The sequence below is a fragment of the Seriola dumerili genome, unplaced genomic scaffold (genome assembly GCF_002260705.1).
Source record: "Seriola dumerili isolate Sdu_G_001 unplaced genomic scaffold, Sdu_1.0 BDQW01000073.1, whole genome shotgun sequence".
In the NCBI taxonomy this organism is placed as follows: Eukaryota; Metazoa; Chordata; class Actinopteri; order Carangiformes; family Carangidae; genus Seriola; species Seriola dumerili.
In genome coordinates, this window is record NW_019174328.1 from 5646434 (window position 1) to 5667299 (window position 20866).

Genomic DNA, 20866 nt, shown 5'->3' on the forward strand with positions numbered 1-20866 from the left:
TGCTAAAACATGAAACAAGCGTTTTGTATTATTAACTACACCTCCCATGAGTCTTACTGGTAGGCGCAATAATTAAGCTTTCTGGGAAATGTAGTTGTTGAATACCATCAAAATAAGCGTATTGACAAGGTGAACAGGTAGGCGCATATTTTATTCAACCTACAGACATTTCAAGCAGCCAGACATACATTTGAATAAGACGTTAGTTAAACGTTATTTAAAATATAAATCAAAAATAATTATTGACAGAATTAGTTGCTTGCCAAATTGCTATATAGTGAGTTAATGGCTACTAGCCAGAAGCTAACGTTATACTAACACGTCTCCATTTCCTTACGACACACATTTTAGTGTTATGTTGTAGTGTTATATTTTATCTATGGCGGCGGCATTCACGTTTGCTGAACCAGTTTGGATATTTCAGACATCATTTGAAGGCACCATGTTTTGTGACGTTTACCCTGAAAACGAAACTTAACTGCTGGCGTAGACTTCATCTACAGTGGGCCCAGCCTTACGAAAACATGGAGGTAGAGTGAGACGAAAGCGGAAAAGATGTACTATTCTGACATTTCCATACATTATGTAATTTGAGTTTGTCTGTTCATAATGGCAACGGAAAACTGCGTAGCCAAACTAAACGAGTTTGCACAGAGAAAACGCTCGCTGCTGATTTTTGAGGACGTTGGAGCTGTTGGCCCTGATCACATTAAAACGTGAGTTTAATCAATTGTCTGCTGGGATTCACGACCTGCAAATTCATGTATGAACGGCACAAACCTATTATTTCAATTCAGTTCAATCTTTATTAAGGACACAGCTCATGGGGGGTCTATAGAAAAGATCGGCAGGGGCTTGAATAGAACAGACCCCTGTTGAATAAATGGATAGCATCTTAACATTTCGATGCACAATGTCACGCACATACTGACATATGTGTGCATATATATGTGATTATCATATCATAGGTGTTTTCTATATGTTGCTTTCAGGTAATTCATTTTACCCAGATACAGTATGTTTATACTTTCTCAGTGTGTTCCCACGAACCTGTTACCACATTTAAAGCACTCATGCAGTTGATGTCACACCAAGTTACATTATATTTCATCAAAATTGCACTGAGACCATAGTTATTGTTTTCTGCACATTGAAAATCTCTGTGGAATAAAAAGCAATAGGAAAAAGTTGAGGAATAGGGTTTGAGTGTAACACCACTTCAAAAACAGGCTGTAATAGATGCAAGGGTTGTGAGCCTCAGTATTTTTTGAGTATTGACTGAACTTAAATATTAAAAAAGGGCTCAGGCATTGTATTGACACCAGTAGTTAAAATGTTCAGACGGTAACCAGGTCCTTTGCTGAATGGAAATGCATTCAATAGTAATACACACATGTATTGTTCACATAAAATTAAAAAATGACTTCATACCAGCATTGCTGCCTCTCTGGTTTCCCAATGAGAGCCTAAGGGAGACGAGAACTATGTAAAGTTTATAACTTTACCTTTGGACATATGAACTAAGTGTGCAGCTTTATGTCTTTGTAATGTATCCTCCATCACACTACGTTCTAGCATCATATAACATCTTATAATTTCTCCACAGATTCACCGTGAGAGCAGTCTTGAATGGGAAGGTGTATCCTGATGGCGTGGGGAAGAACAAGAAGGAAGCCAAACAGAACGCAGCTAAAAATGCCCTCAGAGGCCTGCTGGAGGAACCATCTGACTGTGTAAGATTAATGTACCGCTTTATTTATCTGCTGCATGTGTCAATTTTTGTATTCTACAGTATAGAAGACAAACTCACATCACATGTCTCCTTGATACGTTTGTTGTTTTCTCGACAGACAGAAAATGCAGCAGAAACGGCCACTTCAACAGTTCTTCAGACGAGTATCAGTAACACCAACTATATATGTTGGCTCAATGAATATGGTCAGAAGAACAGGCTGACTATAAGGGCTGTGGAGTCAACCAGACTGGGACCCAGTAATGCTATTCAGTAAGCATCCAAACTACATCCAAATTCTTAGGCATTTTGTTACCATTTAAAGATGCATTAAATAAAAGTTTTTTGTCATATTAGATGTTGCAGCTTTGTGGTTGGTGATAAGGAGTACCCAGCTGTCTCTGGAAATACAAAGAGGGAAGCCAAGGAGGAAGCAGCAAAGCTTGTATTTGATGTGATACATGGCAGTAAAACTACAGAGGTAAGTTGTAATACATGCTAGTTTCTCCCACCCTCATCAAAGCACTGGAAAAGCTCAGATAATTGTAATAATTGTTCCAGTAGATTTTTCCAATGTTGGCCACACTCCAATCACTGAATCATAATAAAACCATATTTTTTTGTTTTGAAGACTGAAGATGAGAAATGCAGTGCCACGTCAAGTCAGCAAAGGGAGGATTTGAAACAAAATGTGTCAGAAATCTGGTGAGAACAAACAGTGGCAATGTATGATTTCATTTTGTTTGGTTCTTACAATTTTTAATTAATGTCTGATTTGTCTTGGTATTACAGTGATAAGACAAAAGGCTTGAGTGTAAAGACAGAAGGTGGAAGCTTTTCAGAGACTAATTTCATTGGAATTGTGAACCACTACTGTCAGAAAACAAAGCGCTCCCATGATTACATCTTAGACAGAAGATGTGGTCCACCACATAGCCCCCAGTGAGTATGACTGTACACTGTATGAAAACCCCTTGATAGATGTGAGAGAGAAATCTTAACAAAATGGTGTAAACATTTCCTCTCTGCCTGCACAGATTTTTCTACAAATTAGTGATCAACGACAAGGAATACCCTTTGGCTGAGGGTAAGAGTATCAAGGAAGCCAGACAAAATGCAGCTCAGCTGGCCTGGTCTGCTCTTCAAGAACAGTCCGACTGGGACAGCAAGGTATTTGATATTTTTTGTTGTTTTTGGTATGATGAATTATGGTTTTTAATATGCCACCTAGTATGTTTCTTTGTGTCATGTTTCTCCAGAGGCTTTTACCTACTTTTACCATCGGTTTTCTGCTCCACAAAACCATAGCAACATATAAAACATGCAAGTCCAGTGTTTTTCTGTTTTCTATTATCTAACCCTTCCACCAAATTCAAAAATTTTTACAATATGTGTCACATACGTCAGCATGATTGTTGTGGTCTGGTGAAACGTTTAAAGCTGTGTGACCATTTAAATCACTTACCTATGCTGTCTGTTGTAACTGTCATTTGCAAACTACATGTACCATAGTTTCACAATGCAGGTGTTTATCATAATCTCTCTGAGGTACCGTAAGGATGAGCCAAGGGTGCAGCAGGATTTGTATACTTCCATTCTTTTATTGTGAATTTTTAAGAAGCGTCCCCAACAGAAGCTGAGATGAGCTGGCCATGAAAAAATTCTTTATGAATGGGTGCTGTGGATTTATTTTTAGTATTGGAACTACTGCTTTGTATAAAAGAATTCAATGTTACCGTGTGATGAAAGAAATAATGACCAACACATAAAAATAAAAAAAAACTTTTAAAGAGGCGGTTCCTAGATTCAGTCATGCAGTGAGGTTCTTTAAGATATCTGTGGTTTGACTTCATAAAAAAATAAAGATTGTTCATAATATCCCATTAATGCTACACCACTGTTGCACCTCATTCCCGGGAGCATCAATTACTATAAAACATGGCACTGTGTAACAGCTGAACACTTCCTTTCTGCTTTCAGATAACTTTCTGGTCAGCTGTGTCTGATGACGGTGGACCAGCCAGGCCGCCCACACTACCAAGCACACCGTAAGGCACTGCCTGAAGAGTACAACACATGGTAACGTTTAATGTAGAGAATATTCTACTAATGTGTCTTACTGTATTCTCCAAGGGAGTCTCGTGATGCACAATCAAAAGGCATACCGCCAACTACAAGTGACTCAGCTGTTTTCACCAGTCCATTGAATCTTCTCAAGGATAAGGTCTGTTATTCCTTTTGTAATCCTCTAATCCCCTCCTGGTTGGTCAGTGTGTAATGCTCAGGTTAGTGCAGAAGTCATTGTATATCAAGTTGCTTTAATTCACTCTTAAAGTCAAATCAGTTTTACTTATCTGGCCTTGTTTATTCCAATGCCATAAATTGATTAATAGATTACCAGAAAAAAGTAACCCTCAGTAACTTGAGGATTATACATGTATTGGATGAGAGACAAAAAGACCTAGAGTGTATCAGTAATGTCAGCCAAGTTACTCTAGTTCTCTGCGCACCTCTAAAACAAATCACTTTTTTTGCATTGCACTCTGAGCTTTTTAAATCATTGAGGAGGACTGTGTGCCTCATATAATGGATTCTGAAAGCACGTATGCTTAAATACTGTATAACTGACTCTATCAGGATCAAAGGAAGGATCAAAGTCCTGATGTGAAGCCCAAAATAAGGTAAGCCATCCACCGTAAAGCTGCAGTATACATTTTACCTGATGTTATTGCTCATTATAATCGTTGTTGTCTTGTTAGACTCGCAGCAAATTTCCTAAATGCCCGCAAACACAGCAAAGAGGTAAAGTAAGAAGATCCTAATGATGCCAGTTCATTTTGTTGGTTTTTGTTTGTCCTTTTAATCTCTATCTCATGACTTTATTTTATTCATTAAGGAAATAGTCAATTTCAGTGGCCAGAATGCAGGAAATAGTCTGAGTGAGAAAACAACCACCCAGTCAGTAATCTCAAGGTATGGAAAATGTTTTCAATGCTTTTGTTGCTTTTAGTTTGTGTGTTGTCTATATACAGTCAGAAAGGCATTATTATATTTTCAACTTCTTGCCCCAACAACACTTTATCTTTATCTCAGATTTACATCAGAATTTGACTCCATAGAGCGCCTCGGCAAAGGAGCCTTTGGTCGTGTTTTCAAGGCAAAACAAAAACTGCTGGGGAAGTTTTATGCTGTAAAGATTGTCCGCTGCAAAGAGTAAGTCCAGTATTTATCTTTTTTGATGAGCATTCCATAGTGTTTTTATGAAAAAATAATTTCAAATGCGGTGCAATATAAGTATAAAGTATTATTAAGTGAGCCAAGTTCTTGTTTTTCATTGGATCAGAAAAGCTCTACGAGAGGTGGGAGCATTATCTGACCTCCATCACTGCAATATTGTTCGATACTTCACATGTTGGATGGAAGAGTCAGAGTACCAATGGGACGATACAGCTGACAGTAGCAGTACTTCACAGTAAGTCTCTTTTCTCTACTGTGCTCTGTTTTTCTGTTTACTTTACTGGAGGTACATCATTCTTATTTTCTTTTCTAGGTCAACCAGTAATTCATCTGCAAAGTTCCTCTATATTCAGATGGAGTTGTGTGACCTCAGAACACTCAGAGTGTGGATAGATGAGAGGAACATTCAGAATGTGAAAAAATCTCGGCGAGACTCCAAAAGAAGAGAAGACAGTCTGACCATTGCTCAGCAAATAGTCTGTGGAGTCGACTACATTCACTCCCGGATGTTAATCCATAGAGACCTGAAGGTGAGAGGAAGTGGATAAAATCATAATTTATTACTTTAATTACATTATTGTTTAGCGTTATGGTGTAATGTTTATTTGAGTGGACCCCAGGAAGAGTAGTAGTAGTTGCTACCTTGGTAGTGGCTAATGGGGATCCAAATGAATAAATGAATAAATATGTCTTTCCTCTGGTTAGCCTGCCAACATCATGTTTGGGCGAGGTGGAGAAGTGAAGATTGGAGACTTTGGTCTGGTCACTGCAGAGAATGATGACGATGCTGAGAACGTGATGGAGAGAACAGTGTACAAAGGAACCCCGTCTTACATGGCTCCTGAGCAGGTGAGTCTAAACCGGTGTAAATTTTAGTTTCTTCTGTCCTATCAAATATTGGTTGGTAAGGTACCCCTTCCTGAGCACTCATGGTGATGTACAGCACTGCTTTATTAAGCTGGTTTTTGTTTCAGTCTTCCTGACTGTCAGAGGCCCTGTTCAGACCTGGCATTAAAATTTGTCTCGGGTGATTCAATTGCAAGTGGACAGCTCTAAGTACAGGTGTGAACGCGCCCAAGCTGCATTGAGGACGCATTTGAGATCCCATCACTCAGAACACATTCAGAGATGGTCCGGGCCACATGTCCACAAACTTTTAGCAGTGTGAACGCAAATGTGTCCTGGCCACATTGAAGGACCACCTACTGTACTGACGTCCTCTGCCACAGTTTAGTCCCGTCAAAGTTTCATAATGAACAGAAAATATTTTTGTGTTTCAAATTGCTAAAACTTTATTTCATTATTAGACCTGTGTACAGCGCATTCATTCGCTCAACCCCTACATGCCCCGCTCTCTGTCTCTCTCACTCACAAGCGCTTTCTCTCACTCTTTCTCACTCACATACACATACATGCAAGCACATTAATAATAGACCCGTCTGTCAATTAGCTAAAAACAGCAACACATAAGTTTTTATTTGCATATAAAGCAGGGAAGTGAAATCCGATCACAAGTGGTCAATCGAGACGCATGTGGAGACGCATTTTAAAGGCAGGTATGAACATATTAACATATTAATACCCGATCTGAAAAGGGCCACAGGTACGCAACCTTGATGAAAAAAGTCACAATCGACTAGATGGTATTTGCGATGAATGTCCCACTTGCCCTGGAATTGAACACCTGTGCCAGGGACTGTCTGATAATGCTTGTACTGACTGCAGCTCAAAGCCACTTTCAAAGAAGACCACTTGGTTGGTTTCATCAGAATAGAAATAACAGTTCTGAGGCAGCTTTTGCACCTTTTGGGGATGCCTTCAATTAGCTCTCCTTCAGGTATTAGATGCCCTAAGGTAACACAAGGTGTTTTCCTGTGTAAAAAAAACAAAAAACAAAAAAACAAAAAAAAACAAAAGAGAGACACATGATGAACTTCTGTCCCTCAAAGTCTACTCTTTTTCCCAGTTTTCCCAGATTACTACTTGCCCACTTCTAGGCGGAGTGTCCAGAGAACTACATCATCTCCATTTATATACAGTTTGTGTTTAACTGTGGACTGATGAATATCTAAGCTCTTTGAGATGACTTTGTTACCCTCTCAACTTTATGCAAATCAACAGTTCTTAATCATAAGTCTTCTGAGATCTCTCATTTGCGAGGCATATTTCATTTCAACCGATGTTTCTTGTAAATAGCCAACTCAAAATGCTTAAGTGTTTTTTTACAAATTAAAGTAGCTCTAACCCACACCTCCAATCTCGTTTGTTTGGTTAGACTCCAAGTTTGATAACTCCTGACTCCAATTAGCTTTTGTTAATGCCATTCGCCGACGGTTTCACATACTTTTTCCAACCTCCACTGTGAATGTTTGAATTACAATTTCAATATGGACAAGAACAGTACAAAGATTTGTGCGTTATTAGTTTAAACAGATTGTGTTTGTTGTGTATCGTAACTTGGATGAAAATCTACCCATTCTGTAAAACAAATTTATACAATTTCTGGCAGTCATGAAGATTGAAACAAAGTGTACTTACAAACTTAACCATGGCTCCATGAATTCTCTTTGATTGCCATAGTTAATGGAAGAAGAGAATGTAAAGGATGCAGGTTTCACTGCACAGATATTGTGTTCTTGTTTTATGACAGAAGAGCAAGACCACCTATGACCGAAAAGTGGACATATTTGCTTTGGGGCTGATATATTTTGAACTTCTCTGGAACCTCTTTACTGGCCATGAGAGGAAAGTGGTGAGTTTTTCCCAGACACAATCCAAAGTTCTGCTGTAAATGTCAATAAATTGCTATGTTAATAATTGTTGTTGTGTCAAACGTTGGTACAACACCAGGCATTTTATCAGATACCAGGGGAGTGTTTATCTTGTTGGTTAATATTATTTATTAAATTGTAAATTTCAAAAGAAAACTACTGGACATCTTATCAGTTTTTGTAAGGCCTATTACATGTTCTTCCTCATTTTTTATCATTTCATAATTACCAGATTTGGGACGATGCCAGAAGCCAGAAACTTCCTCAAGGGTTTTCACACAATTTTCCCAAAGAGGTACATCAATATTTTTTTAATTTACTTGAAACATGAAACAGTATTTCCCGTAGGGTGGAGGTCACTTGTAATTGAACCTAACCGGACAGAACTGAGATTGAGGAGCAGGGATTTACACTATTATTGTCAGTCACCCATCTGTAGAACCTCAAAGGGGAAAAACAGGACTGTTTAATGTTGTATGTCAATCATGTAAAATATCAAGCAGGACTGTTGATAGTTTTGGGGGAAAGGGGTAATCTCAGTTTAAAAGATATGCATTGCTTAGTTGTCCAAATGCAGGAAATACTGTAGATTGGATCTTTACTAAACAACAAAAGCATGTATTGATATTATGAAGATCTCTTATGTAGATTTTGTTTTTGTTTCATTGCAGAACCAAATTATAAAGTCAATGCTGCATGTGAAGCCAGAAGAACGACCTGAAGCAAGTAAACTAAAGTCAGACCTGGAAGAGTACGCTCATGTACTCCACGAGTTAAAAAATATGCAACGAGACAGTAAGACTGTCTGATTGTTACAGGGAGGGTTAGAAACAAACACATCAGTTGTCTCAAGCTTGACTATTTATTTAGTGTTATGTTCCATAATACATAATAATTCATACATTAATTTGTATCCGTCTCTTTTAAGAATTGTGTTTTCATGATTTAATGGGACATTATTAATCATGATTATGGAACACTTGATGGGGAAAGGCACATAAAGTAGTTCATTTTATAATCAGTGAATGAAACAACTTAAATTTGCTCCACATTCAGTTTTAATAAAATCCCATGTCTTGGGTTAGTACTATGACTGATTGGTCAGTTGTCAGTGTGTTTGTGAGCAAGAGCAGGGCAAGGAGGGTCTGAGCAAATCAATGTGCTCTGCACAGCTCTACAATGAAATGAGGTTTTAGCCATTTGAAATAGTAAAAAACAAATGGGCGCCACATAGAAATCAATGTATGGGAAACACAGAAATGTAAAAATATTTTTGTTTCATTATGAAACTATAGCAAGACAAATGAGATGTCATTTGAGCAGGTGGTCCTTCAATGTGGCCCAAGACACATTCAAGTACACACTACTAAAAGAATGTAGCCATTTGCACTCGGATCTCAATGTGTCGGGTTCATTCACACTCACACACAAGCTGTCCACTTGTGATCGGATCACCTAAGACACCTGTTACTGCCATGTGTGAACAGGGCCTTTGTCACAATGTGAGCCATTATGTCCAATCAAAATTCTTGACCAGCCACTTGAGTAAATTATTTTTGTGCCATTCATGTGTACAGGGTGCGTTGTGTCGGGTGTCCACCCAGTTGGGCTACTTTGTATTTGATCAGGCTGGTTTCTCATTAAATATTAAATGACACTGAAGTTTTCCCTTTTTCTTCTCCAATTGTTATGATTGAAACAGTAAATACACCGAGTTCAATAGGCTCGGCATACAGTAACTGAAAACTGACGACCTTTGTTATTTTACTGTTTAACACTATTTATTGGTATAATCGAGTAAGTCCAAAACCATGGTTATTAGTGTTAGGGGCCAATGCCTGCGATGGAAGTGAAACCTGAAAGCAAGGAAGTTGGTGTGCTGCACATTTGTCCGTATTTATATGTGAATTAAACACCAGGACAAAGCTGTGAGCTTTCAGTAAATAGTTGACAACAGACCAGTGACACTTGGAGTAAGAAGACACTGTGGGAGACATTGCTGGAATTCAGGTAGTCTGTGTCCTGTGCTGTGCATGTACTTTACTAAACAGAAAGAAAAAATTGGTCTACTTCCATAACAATTAGGTTTGAGACTCTGATGGGGCCACTTGGCTTGAGTCAAATCTTGTGGGGTGTCAGCAGGAAGTCAGCTCAGCCAAACAAGGACTTGAGTCTTCGATGGGCCCCAGAGCAGGAAACCCAGGTATATTCACATGGTAGGCAGCGTTTAATGAATCAATGATGTGCCATCTTGTTATCCACATTTCTTAACAAAAGCATGAATGGGACATCCCTGTGGTTAATTTTTGCTGCCTGAAGTCAAATGCCAGTGCAACTTTGGCCCAAAGGACAGCACCTTGGTGTGAAAGTGAACCCTCCCTAACATTTGAGATGCCACCTTTTTAAAATGTTTTTCCTTGCCCCAAAGAAATTCTGTACATGCCATAGCAGAAATGGACGACTAACAAAATAATATGTTTTTCAGGCTGTCAGAAGGGGGAGCATATTAATTGCTCCAAAATCAATGTTGTTTTGATACCTTCATAATGCTTAACACCTTTTTCATAACTAATTTAACCAAATGTCATTTCCACTTTTTTTTTTTTTTTTTTTCATTTCCACTTGTTAGACGTTTGAGTTTGACAGTGCAGTTTCCGTGTCCGTGGTTTATGAATAATGAAGGTGTGGTCATGACCGTCATTCAGAGAAATCGAAACTTAAGATTGGTAGAGGCAGCTGAATCGGAAAAAATTGCGCAGTGACGCGGGCTTCGACGCAAGGTTTAGATAGAAACCAGGAAGGGAGGAGTAATGTAAGCTTTTCACTCAGATATGTAATTTTTTATGTAGTTGTGAACTTCGTCATTTCGCCATTTATGATGGAAACGAGAGATTTCGTTTCTGAACTTCACGATCATGCGCGGAGAACACGCTCGTTGCTGAGATTTGACGAGGTTCGCTCTCATGGCCCTGACCATGATAAAACGTAAGTCGGATACAGTTTTGGTACTACCTTCACTAAGCTTTACACATAAACGACGCTTATCCTGCCATAATCGTGCTTCACCTGCTAAGAAGTGAGTGGGTCAGAGGTCTCTGAACTTGGCTTGGTGATACTGCGGGTGGTGATGATTGAATATAACAGGCACAGTAAACGTAGGCTATGAGGAGGAAATAAACAAAAACCATGCAGCTGCACTGTTAAGTTGATATAGCTTTAAAATCGAATTACTTTATACCACAATAGATAAAAAGAGGTTACTGTATGATATATTTAATAGCCAAGCTCACGCACATACCCATCCACTAGATTTTCAGGTTTTCACAATTGCACAAAATAATACTAACCAGCGAAAGTAAGAACGTTTAAGCATAGGCCATAAGTGCCATAAGGCCACATTCGTGACCATGTGTGTTCATAAAGTATAGCAGGAGTAACAGTAAATGCAATGATGATAATGACCCAAAATATTACAAGACCAAAACTAGACAGTTGCTTCAAGTTGATGGAAGAACAGCACAGTCTCCAGGCTTGAACCCCATGGAGCTGGTTCGGGATGACCTGGACAGAAGGTGAATGCAAAGCAACCTGCAAGTGCTACACAATAATCTGTGGGAATTTTTACAACAGTGTTGGGACGAACTTAGTGAACAATATTTGGTTTCCATTGCTGAAAGAACATCTCAAATATGTTCAGCTGCTAGATGAGTCAAAAATTTACATTACATTTAGTTCAACAAGAAGATTCCATGACTCCTTGTTTTTTAAATCTCCATTGTTTGTTTGTTCTGTGTAGTGTGGAAGCCTATAAGGGACTATATTCAAAATAAAAATGCAATAATCTAATTTGCATTTTCATTTTTACTGAAATACCACATACATGCGTGGAAAATTATAATGCTATTTTGGAATTACATTTTCATTTTCAAGTTTATATTATCATTTGAATATAGTCCCTTATAGGCTTCCATACAGTGTATAGCAGAGGAGAAATATAAAGTAATATAGTGTAGCACCACCGCCAACATCACTGCAAGTCAATATCCATGTATAACCAAACCTTTTGACAATTCCTCTTCAGATTTATCATAACAGCAGTCCTGAATGGTAAAGTCTATGGGAATGGCGAAGGGAAGAGTAAGAAGGAAGCCAAAAAGAATGCAGCTGAAATTACCTTGAGATATTTGTTGAAGACACAACAACAGGACCCGGCTGAATCTGTAAGATTATCATCTCTCTTTGCTGAACTACAACATATTGGATTGTCTGTTATCAAGAGTGAAAGGCCAGTTTATAGTGCAAATCTCATTGATGGTTTTGTTGTTTTCTTGACAGACAGAAAATGCTGCTGAAAATACTACTTCATTACTTTATCAGACAAGTATCTCTGATACCGACTACATAGGCCTGCTCTATGACTATGGGGTTAAGAACAAGGTCACTATAGAGTCTACGGAGTCAATAGCAGTGCAATCAAGTATCTGTTTTCTGTAAGTCTCTACATTGCATTGTAAATAATTTATTTCATCTATTTTTGTTTCCATTTTAAGATTAATCAAGTTTTTTATGATATTAGATGTAGGTTCAAGGTTGGTGATAAGGAGTACCCACCTGCATCTGCGAAAACCAAGAAGGAGTCTAAGAAGAAAGCAGCCAAGCTTGTGTGTCTGAGCTTAGGAGTGAAGCCTAAAAACAGAGGGACAAATTTCATTTCATTAGTCATCGAATACTGTCAGAAAACACGCCGAATCTACAATTTTATTGAAGAGAAAAGAAGCGGTCCAGAACTCCCTGAGTAAGTATAATTGAACTTCTGCACCCTGATTATAAGCTACAGGCACACTTCACTGACTTTTGAGTGATATAAGAGTGTACATTATTCAGATCCTTAATTTTCCTTCCTGCCTACACAGATTTTTTTACAAATTAGTGATCAATGGCAAGGATTACCCTGTGGGTAAAGGAAAGACTATCACGGAGGCCAGACAAACTGCAGCTCAGCTGGCCTGGTTTGCTCTTCAGGAACAGTCAGACTGGGATGGCAAGGTACGTCATAGTTTCTGTTCTTTTTTAAATGTTAAAATATGGTTTTTAATATATCACTTAAGTTCATTGTCAACATGCATAATATTAATGTTGTATTCGTTTTTAAACATTAAATACAGTCTTTATATGTCACTGAAGCAGAATGTAGACTGTTAACTATGTTTGTTTGAAACATATTCACTACTGTACCTAATCTTATTTTGAAAGGCCTTCAAGCAGCTCCTTTCTCTTTTCTCTTTTCATAGGATTGAAATTATCTCAACTCATTAATAGTAGCACTTATTTTGTTCATTTTAGGTGTCCTTCAGGTCAACAGTGTCAGAAGATAGTGCAGCAACAATGATGCCATCACCAACAATGACACTGTAAGCACACACTGACACACACAGAGCAGATGGTAGTTTAATACTGTTCTGATCTAACATCTTTCTTTGTAATTCCAAGGGAGTCCACTAACGCATCATCCCAAATCATGGCAAGGAGTACAAGTGAATCAGCAATAGTCACAGATTCATCGAACCCCCCTGAAGCTAAGGTCTCTTCATTTTTATGTTCTTTGTTTTCAGAATAAAACATGGCACTGGCTTTTTGCAGTGAATGATCAGGGATCAGGGTGTATCTACTTTTGCAGTGCTTTTTTCTTTTATGTTCTTGTGCCACCATATTAATAAGAGAAAACTGTATCCATAGTGGTGGCAGCAGATCCTAAGACCAGCTCCTTTTGCATATCTGTGGTTTGACATGAAAAAAAATTAAACTTGTTTTTCTGAAGTGACGTTATTGTCAAGCAGGGCTGCTACAGAGTGAATAATATGCGTTGGAACATGCTACATTCTAAAAGTTGAATTTTACTTTATTTCATTGTTTTGTATTTTAGGTGCCCCTCAGGTCAGCTGTGTCCGTTGACAGTCCACCAACCAGGTTGTCGGCACCATCTTCACTGTAAGTCACTTATTGATACTAGTAGCCTATTAAAGCAGGTGGTTGAGGTCATTACAAAGAAAGCTGTACTCATGTCCCTCATTGTATTCTCTAAGGGAGTCTCTTGAAACATCATCACAAAGCATGCCAACGGGTACAAGTGAATCAGTAATCTTTACAGATTCTTCAAATCCTTCCAAAGAACAGGTCTGTAATTTTGCTTATTATCCTAGCAACTCTGACAAAATTCAAACATAAACAACCTTCTTCAGTATATTCTGCTTTTTATGTGTGTAGAGAGACTCATAGAATTTAAGTTCATGCAGTCAAGAAATATATAAAATTGCAAATTGCTGTAAAGGCAAATCTACAATTTGGCTATTTCATTGAGATGTACGGTGGCCCTTAGGGCTCAACATGCTGCAAATTCAGAAAACATCTTCATCAATTTGACAACATATGTGCTTCAAAAAATAACAACATATGCAAATACACAAACGCACTGTAAATTCAGTCCTACAACAGAACTGAAGTGTTTCCAGCGGACACAAGTGTGGGGGTGAGGTGGAGCACGAAGTCATCTTTTTATTTCATTTTTTCAGGATGCTGTCGATAACAAAAATATTGAAAACAAACCAAATGAGACGACAACCCTGTCAAGGTATTGAACAATTTTAACATGTTTTTATACTTATATCTATATGGTCAAAATTTTGCATATTGTAGTTTCTCACAATAATTCAGGTACAACCAGGAGGACATTTTTGTTTTACATTTTTATCCAAACAGATGTGTTAATCTTCACAGGTTGTCTTCAGACTTCGACTCTATAGAGTGTCTTGCTAAAGGAGGCTTTGGTCATGTTTACAAAGCAAGAGAAAAACTGATGGATAGGTGTTATGCTGTAAAGGTTGTCCGCAGTAAAGAGTAAGTCATGTATGCTCAGTAAGTTTTCAGTGTGCACTCCAGCAAATTTTGTGCAAGTAATGCATCAATAACTGAGCCATTTTTTTGTACTTATTTTGATCAGAAAAGCTCTACGAGAGGTGACTGCATTAGAAGACATCCTTCACTGTAATATTGTTAGATACTACAATTGTTGGTTGGAGGACTCAGAATATCATTGGGACAGTACAGTTGGCAGTTGCAGCACTACTCAGTAAGTCTGTCTGCTTGTTTAAATCTTTGCTCTACTGCATTTATTTACTAAATATTGTATGAATTTAATGTGATTTTACGAGATTTCTAATCTTACTTTTCTAGGTCTAGCAGTAATTCATCACACAAGTTCCTCTATATTAAGATGGAGTTGTGTGAGACCAACACACTCAAAGACTGGATAAATGAGAAGAATGAGGAAACTGTACAAGAGTCAAAGAGAAGAGAAGAAAGTCTACCCATTGTCCAGCAAATTGTCAGTGGAGTCAAATGCATTCACTCCAAGAAGCTCATCCACAGAGACCTGAAGGTGAGACCCAAGAGTACAGGCCATGACAAAGTTGATCCAGTGCATTGGGCTAGTTCACACTGGTATATACTGACAATTTAGATATTTATCTTACCGTGTAGTAACTTCTGCTCAAACTTTTGTTCATGTCTACCAGAACACAGGTTTAGTTAAAACTGAGTTTGTTAACCTTGAGCTGAGGGAAACTGAGATTTAAGTTCCTAAAACAGAGACGAATTTAACTCCCACTCTTTAACCCTACAATGACACATTCATTACACATTACTATAGTAGTAGTCCTCATTGTGGGGTGGGTCACATACTATTGAGCTTGGATTTATATGTAAAATAGACATCTGAGGGTTTACACTTAGTTTAAAGATAGAGATAAAACAAGTTACTTATCTGATTTATATTTTTGTATTTCATCTTTCAATTGTGGCCACATGCGAAAAACCCTAACCCTAAACTTTTTTTTTTTTTTTTAATATAATACACAGTAAGATTCTACCACTTTGCCATCCAATAAATAAATTAAAGTGTGGTAAACGATGGCTGATTGGACTATAATTGATTAAACTGAATAGTGTTACTTTATTTTCACCACTCCACCTCAGGCGCTTTCACTGCAGCATTAATATTTCTAGATCCACTAGATTAAAATGGAGGCTCTGCCCTTTATTTACATGTTGCCATGGTGAGTCATTGGAGCTCTAGGGATGATGGCTTCTCTTCATTCACCGTGCACACCCTTAACTCAGAGTGAACATACTCAGTTGACTGAACTAACCTCAACTGGAATAACTGGAATGAAAAACTAAGTTTCAGGATTAGGAGTTAGGGTTTTAATTCCTCCGCGCTGATGAAGGGTTATCTGTACGTACGTACATCCCATTCTTGTGAATGCAATATCTCAATAACGCCTTGAGGGAATTTCTTCAAATTGGGCACAAACGTTCACTTGGAGTCAAGGATGAACTGATCAGATTTTGGTGGTCAAAGGTCAATGTCACTGTGACCTCACAAAACACGGTTTGTCCTTGTTAACACAATATCCCGGGAGCTCTTTTAGGGAATCCCTTCACATTTGGCACAAATGTCCACTGGGACTCAAGGATGAACGGATTAGATTTTGGTGGTCAAAGGTCAGTGTGACCGCACAAAACTATTTTTAGCCACAACTTCACACAGCAATTATACAAAATTTCACACAAATGGTTAATTTTTAAAATATATTTTAATTATAATTCAGGTTGTGAGTTTATCAGATTATTTGTGACTATGGCACTATCATCTGTGGAGGTAGATGCTTAATGTTGAAATTGCTTCTTTTGTTTTTCAATGGTTAGCCTGCTAACATCATGTTTGGACAAGATGGAAAAGTGAAGATTGGAGACTTTGGTCTGGTCACTGCTGAGGCTGATGACGACGATGAAAACCAGACTGAGAGAACAGATGAAACAGGAACCATATCTTACATGGCTCCTGAACAAGTGAGATTGTCTTTGTTGGCATTCACTTTTGATTCTTCTATATTATTTTTTTTTTCTTTTAATAGGCTCAGTGCTACCTTATGCCCAACAGTGGTCCTGGTTTTCCCTAATTATATCAAGGTTCACGAACCTCTCCCGACATTCTTTCAAGTCACAAAATCTCCTGTTTTCCTGTTAAAAAACACATTCCTCTATGTTTAAAAATGTTTTCTCCATCATCACAATCTCAAACGGTGCCAGATTGCAATAGTTCCACTTTTCTATCTGGCTGATTACACTTTGTCTCATCTGCTTCCTCTAAATTTAAGTAGGCACTTAAATGCAAGGGGCCGTATTCACAAAAGACCTGATCTTACCTCTAGGAGTCCTCCTAAATGGTGTTATAAGTTCTTAAGAGTTTAAACTTTAGAAATATTAAGACTAAATTACAGTGTCACTTTTGCTTTAGGACTGAGAGAAGTCCTATGAGAAAGTGTGGGGCTGACCCTGTTGCTATAAATGACATCATGTTTAATGAATTAACTTAATCACTATGTCTACAGTGATTGGTTGACAGGTGACCGGTGTAGTTACCATTTATTAATACACAGGGCAACAAGCAAGTATTGAAGCAGTGTAGAGTTGAGCAAACCATCGTCTCAGGTGTTGATGGATTGTTTTGATTTGTTGGTGAGCCGATTGGATCTTAATTACCTTGATCTTCAAATATGCTTTTAAAAGCTATCCATCGTTGTTTTATTCCAAAACACTGGTGCAACAAGACACACCTGCATCAGCTGACTGATGGTGAGCAGGTCTTAGTGATTCAGCATATGTGGTCCCTTCAGCCTGACATGCCCCTCAGTTTTGGGAGTTTCTGCTACCTCACCCAGGTAGGAGCTACTTTTAGCCTTAGGATGTTTTGTGAATACAACCCCTGGAAGAAAGAGCTTCCATACAGTGTGAAAAATAAGTTGTGGTGTATCAGCTGGGGAGTGGTATGATAATACTACAATCTTGGAAAGTTGCATAAACCCCCCATCCCAAATGGTGCTTGTCTTTACAGCTTTTAGGCCAATAGGACATCATTTTAGTTTAACTGTGAAATCTCAGTATAACTAGTTCATTTAAACAATCATGCTGATTGAGGGTATATGTAAGGTTTCTGAAGTGCCTATTTTTATACTGTGCTCTTGTTTTATGACAGAGGAGCAATACAATGTATGACCGGAAAGTGGACATATTTGCTTTGGGATTGATATACTTTGAACTACTTTGGAACCTCTCTACTGGCCATGAAAGAGGAGTGGTGAGCGTTTTTACAGAATGTAACAATATGCTGTAAACTGTATAAAAGGTTCACTTGCAACCTGCCATTACAATGTTAGCATTATACTGTAGGCTTCTGTCAGTTGCATACAAATAAGAAACCTGCTATTTATTAGTGTTTAATGTCTTTTTAGTAAGTATCAAAAGCAAGATAGATTGCACTTACTGTTTTTCTGTCTTTCTTAATATTTCTTGTATTCAATTGCAACAGCCATAGTTGCAATTATTAGTTTTTATTTGTTTGTTTGTTTGTTTTTTCAAGCCAACTAATACTTTATCTCTTCATTTTATCATTCTATCATACTAGATTTTGAGTAATGCCAGAAGTCAGATGCTTCCTGAAGAATTTTCATTGAAGTTTCCTCAAGAGGTACCATTATGTTCTTCTGATATTTGTATTATAATAACTGATTTATTTGCCATATGAGGCAGTATTTACCACTGAGTCCCAGTGCCAGTCTTTATTTAAAAAAAGGCTGTGGAGAGTTTGAGGCACGGGTTTGCACTTTTACAATTGTTGGTCAAATGTCAAGTAGAACAGATGACAATGGTTTGAGAAAACAGCAGTCTCAATTTCAAAAGCTTCAAAAATGTTGCAGTGTGTTGCATTTATTATTAATAGTAAAGAGCTCTCATTAGCTGTTCTTCTTATGTTTTTTTTTCAGAACCAAATAATCATGTCAATGTTGTGTGTGAAGCCAGAGGAGCGACCTGAAGCAGGTGCACTAAAGGCCGACCTGGAAAAGTGGGCTCAGACGCTCAGTGCTTAACATATGTGTCAGGAAAAAGTAATTGTCTGATTATCACCAAGGCTTGTGATACGTCATAGGAAATTCTGGAAATCTGTCTCTTCTGATGTCTGTATTTTCATGGAATTATGTGATAAACTGTTTTTAATATCATTTCCTTATAAAATCTTTAATGTACTACACTTAACATAAAGCTGTACCCTGACCGATGGCCATGGATGGCAGCTTGGCATCCTGTGTTTTTCTAAAGGACACTTCAAACTCCAGACAGAGGGTCGTATCATTAAACCTGTGAATAATGGACCATGTCAAAAGAAATGCCAATGTAATGGGTTTTATAATCATGGAATGAAGCATGAAATCAAACACTAAGATGATTTCAATTTTTTTTATTAAATTTATTTATATCATGGGCGATGTACAAAAAACAATAATCTCAAAAAAGAGGAAAGATGCTTTTACCAGATTTAGCTACTATCTTATATCCATCTGCAGTCCCTGGGCAGGTTAAGGAACCGATATAACACAGAACATCACCACTACAAATCGTCTCACATCCAATTCATAACCACGTAGACATACGCAGACCCACATACGCATAGGCAAAATAACACACTTCACAGGAACAAACACAAAACAGAATATAGATATCAAAACTACATACAAATATCCATGGTTATAAAAACAAGTAATCAGAATGTCAAATTAATGTTTGAATGTATTTAAACTGATGTCACATTACAGCCTTTGCTTTGTATTGAATATGTTAAGTTGGACAATGAAATAATAGTTATCCCCGGGCAAAATGGTAATTTATTTACAGTTATTACTTTGTATGTAGACAGCCTGGCAGCCCATTCTACAGGTGGCATACAGCTGCTTGAGAGTTTCTGCTGCAGGTGTACAATTCCACGGTACGCCAAAATGTTCAGAGATGACACTGCAGCATTTATGTACCATCCAATACAATATGAATGTTGTCTTTCAAAAAAATAAATCATATTACCCTATCATTATTATGTATATGTGATTTACATGTGTATACAAAACTCAGGCCTTGGGTGAGCTGTTAGTAGATGTGCTGAGCTCTGTATATTACCAGAGCTCCAAATCTGTAGACTTGTGACCTGGACTTGAATTGGATTCCAGTCACAAAAATGAGGACTTGCACATAGGACTTTGCAACTCGACTTGTACTCCTCTGGCAACAGCTACAAATGCAGAGGAAATGTCAACAGAAATTACTCCATGAGAGAAGAGCAGAGGGTGACATCATATCTATTTACCCAGAATAGGTGTGTGTCTTAATGGGACACTTCTGTGCTTTTGTTTGTCCAGTTTAAGTGCCATGCCCCATGGTTGGTCAACATTCTCTTGTGGCTAGCCCAAGTGCCAGTCTGGGAGGAAAGCTGTGCTATGACTGCAGCCACTGATTGCAACCACAGAAAAAGTGGGCACACGGCTATTACTGTGGTTATGGTTGTAGTTAATGTCGTGGCTGTGGCTAACTGTGGCTGTAGCTATTGTTGTGGCTAATCGCAATTGCTAGGGTAGTTGTGGCTGTGACTGGCTGGTTACTCTTACTACATTTAGTAACATTGGCCAAGTCAGCATTGTAAAATCCAGTACACCCAGGATCTGAACCTGGTATTTCTATCACATATGATACATGTGATAAAATTCACAAGAGTTCAGCAATAGCATTACCATAATGTTCAGCCTACTCAACTATATCAATGGATACTGGCATGTAGGTTCATTACATGAAAAACCTGTCACAGCCTTGCTAATCAAAACAACCACACCCATTCTCAGCAACAGCAGTGCCCATATTTGCAGCCATGCCCATAGTCTAATCACAATTACAACCAGTCACAATCACAGCATCAGCAGCAGTTGTTCACATATTAAGTCTTTTTTTCTTTTCTTTTTTTTACAAAAACTTTTCTACACATGAACAAACTTACATTTCTCATGCATATTTAATTAACAGGTTTACAAAGGCTGATTTACAACTTTGGTATTATTTGTGAGCATCACTTTACAAGCTCAATATCTTTTTAACCCTGGTTTTAGTTCATATAGTCGGTCAGAGAATTTGGCCTCCACTACTACCATAGAGAGTCAGGATTACCTTTAATAACCATTAGACTTTAAACCCC

At 38.0% G+C, this 20866-nt stretch overlaps 1 protein-coding gene across 1 annotated transcript; it reads left to right on the forward strand.

Moving 5' to 3' along the window:
- Positions 1 to 306: 306 nt before the first annotated feature.
- Positions 307 to 19717, forward strand: LOC111220787. Its single transcript, XM_022744008.1, has 36 exons — positions 307 to 716; positions 1607 to 1733; positions 1851 to 2005; positions 2090 to 2213; positions 2364 to 2437; positions 2525 to 2674; positions 2770 to 2902; positions 3713 to 3780; positions 3866 to 3956; positions 4370 to 4413; positions 4492 to 4534; positions 4629 to 4705; positions 4826 to 4945; positions 5076 to 5204; positions 5283 to 5499; positions 5675 to 5818; positions 7620 to 7721; positions 7973 to 8035; positions 8412 to 8543; positions 10493 to 10725; positions 11822 to 11960; positions 12076 to 12230; positions 12317 to 12535; positions 12654 to 12786; positions 13084 to 13151; positions 13231 to 13321; positions 13664 to 13728; positions 13824 to 13914; positions 14310 to 14368; positions 14515 to 14634; positions 14738 to 14866; positions 14971 to 15175; positions 16504 to 16647; positions 17834 to 17935; positions 18263 to 18325; positions 18621 to 19717. The coding sequence occupies exons 1-36, from the start codon at positions 610 to 612 to the stop codon at positions 18723 to 18725; spliced, it is 4221 nt and encodes a 1406-aa protein (XP_022599729.1). The 5' UTR covers positions 307 to 609; the 3' UTR covers positions 18726 to 19717.
- The last annotated feature ends 1149 nt before the right edge of the window (positions 19718 to 20866 follow it).

Bases quoted from the DNA above. Each gene is read 5' to 3' on its own strand.
- LOC111220787 (XM_022744008.1), top strand. From the start codon at position 610: ATGGCAACGGAAAACTGCGTAGCCAAACTAAACGAGTTTGCACAGAGA. The intron at 3,957-4,369 runs GTCTGTTATTCC...TGACTCTATCAG, and splicing joins TGAATCTTCTCAAGGATAAG to GATCAAAGGAAGGATCAAAG. The intron at 5,205-5,282 runs GTAAGTCTCTTT...TTTCTTTTCTAG, and splicing joins GACAGTAGCAGTACTTCACA to GTCAACCAGTAATTCATCTG.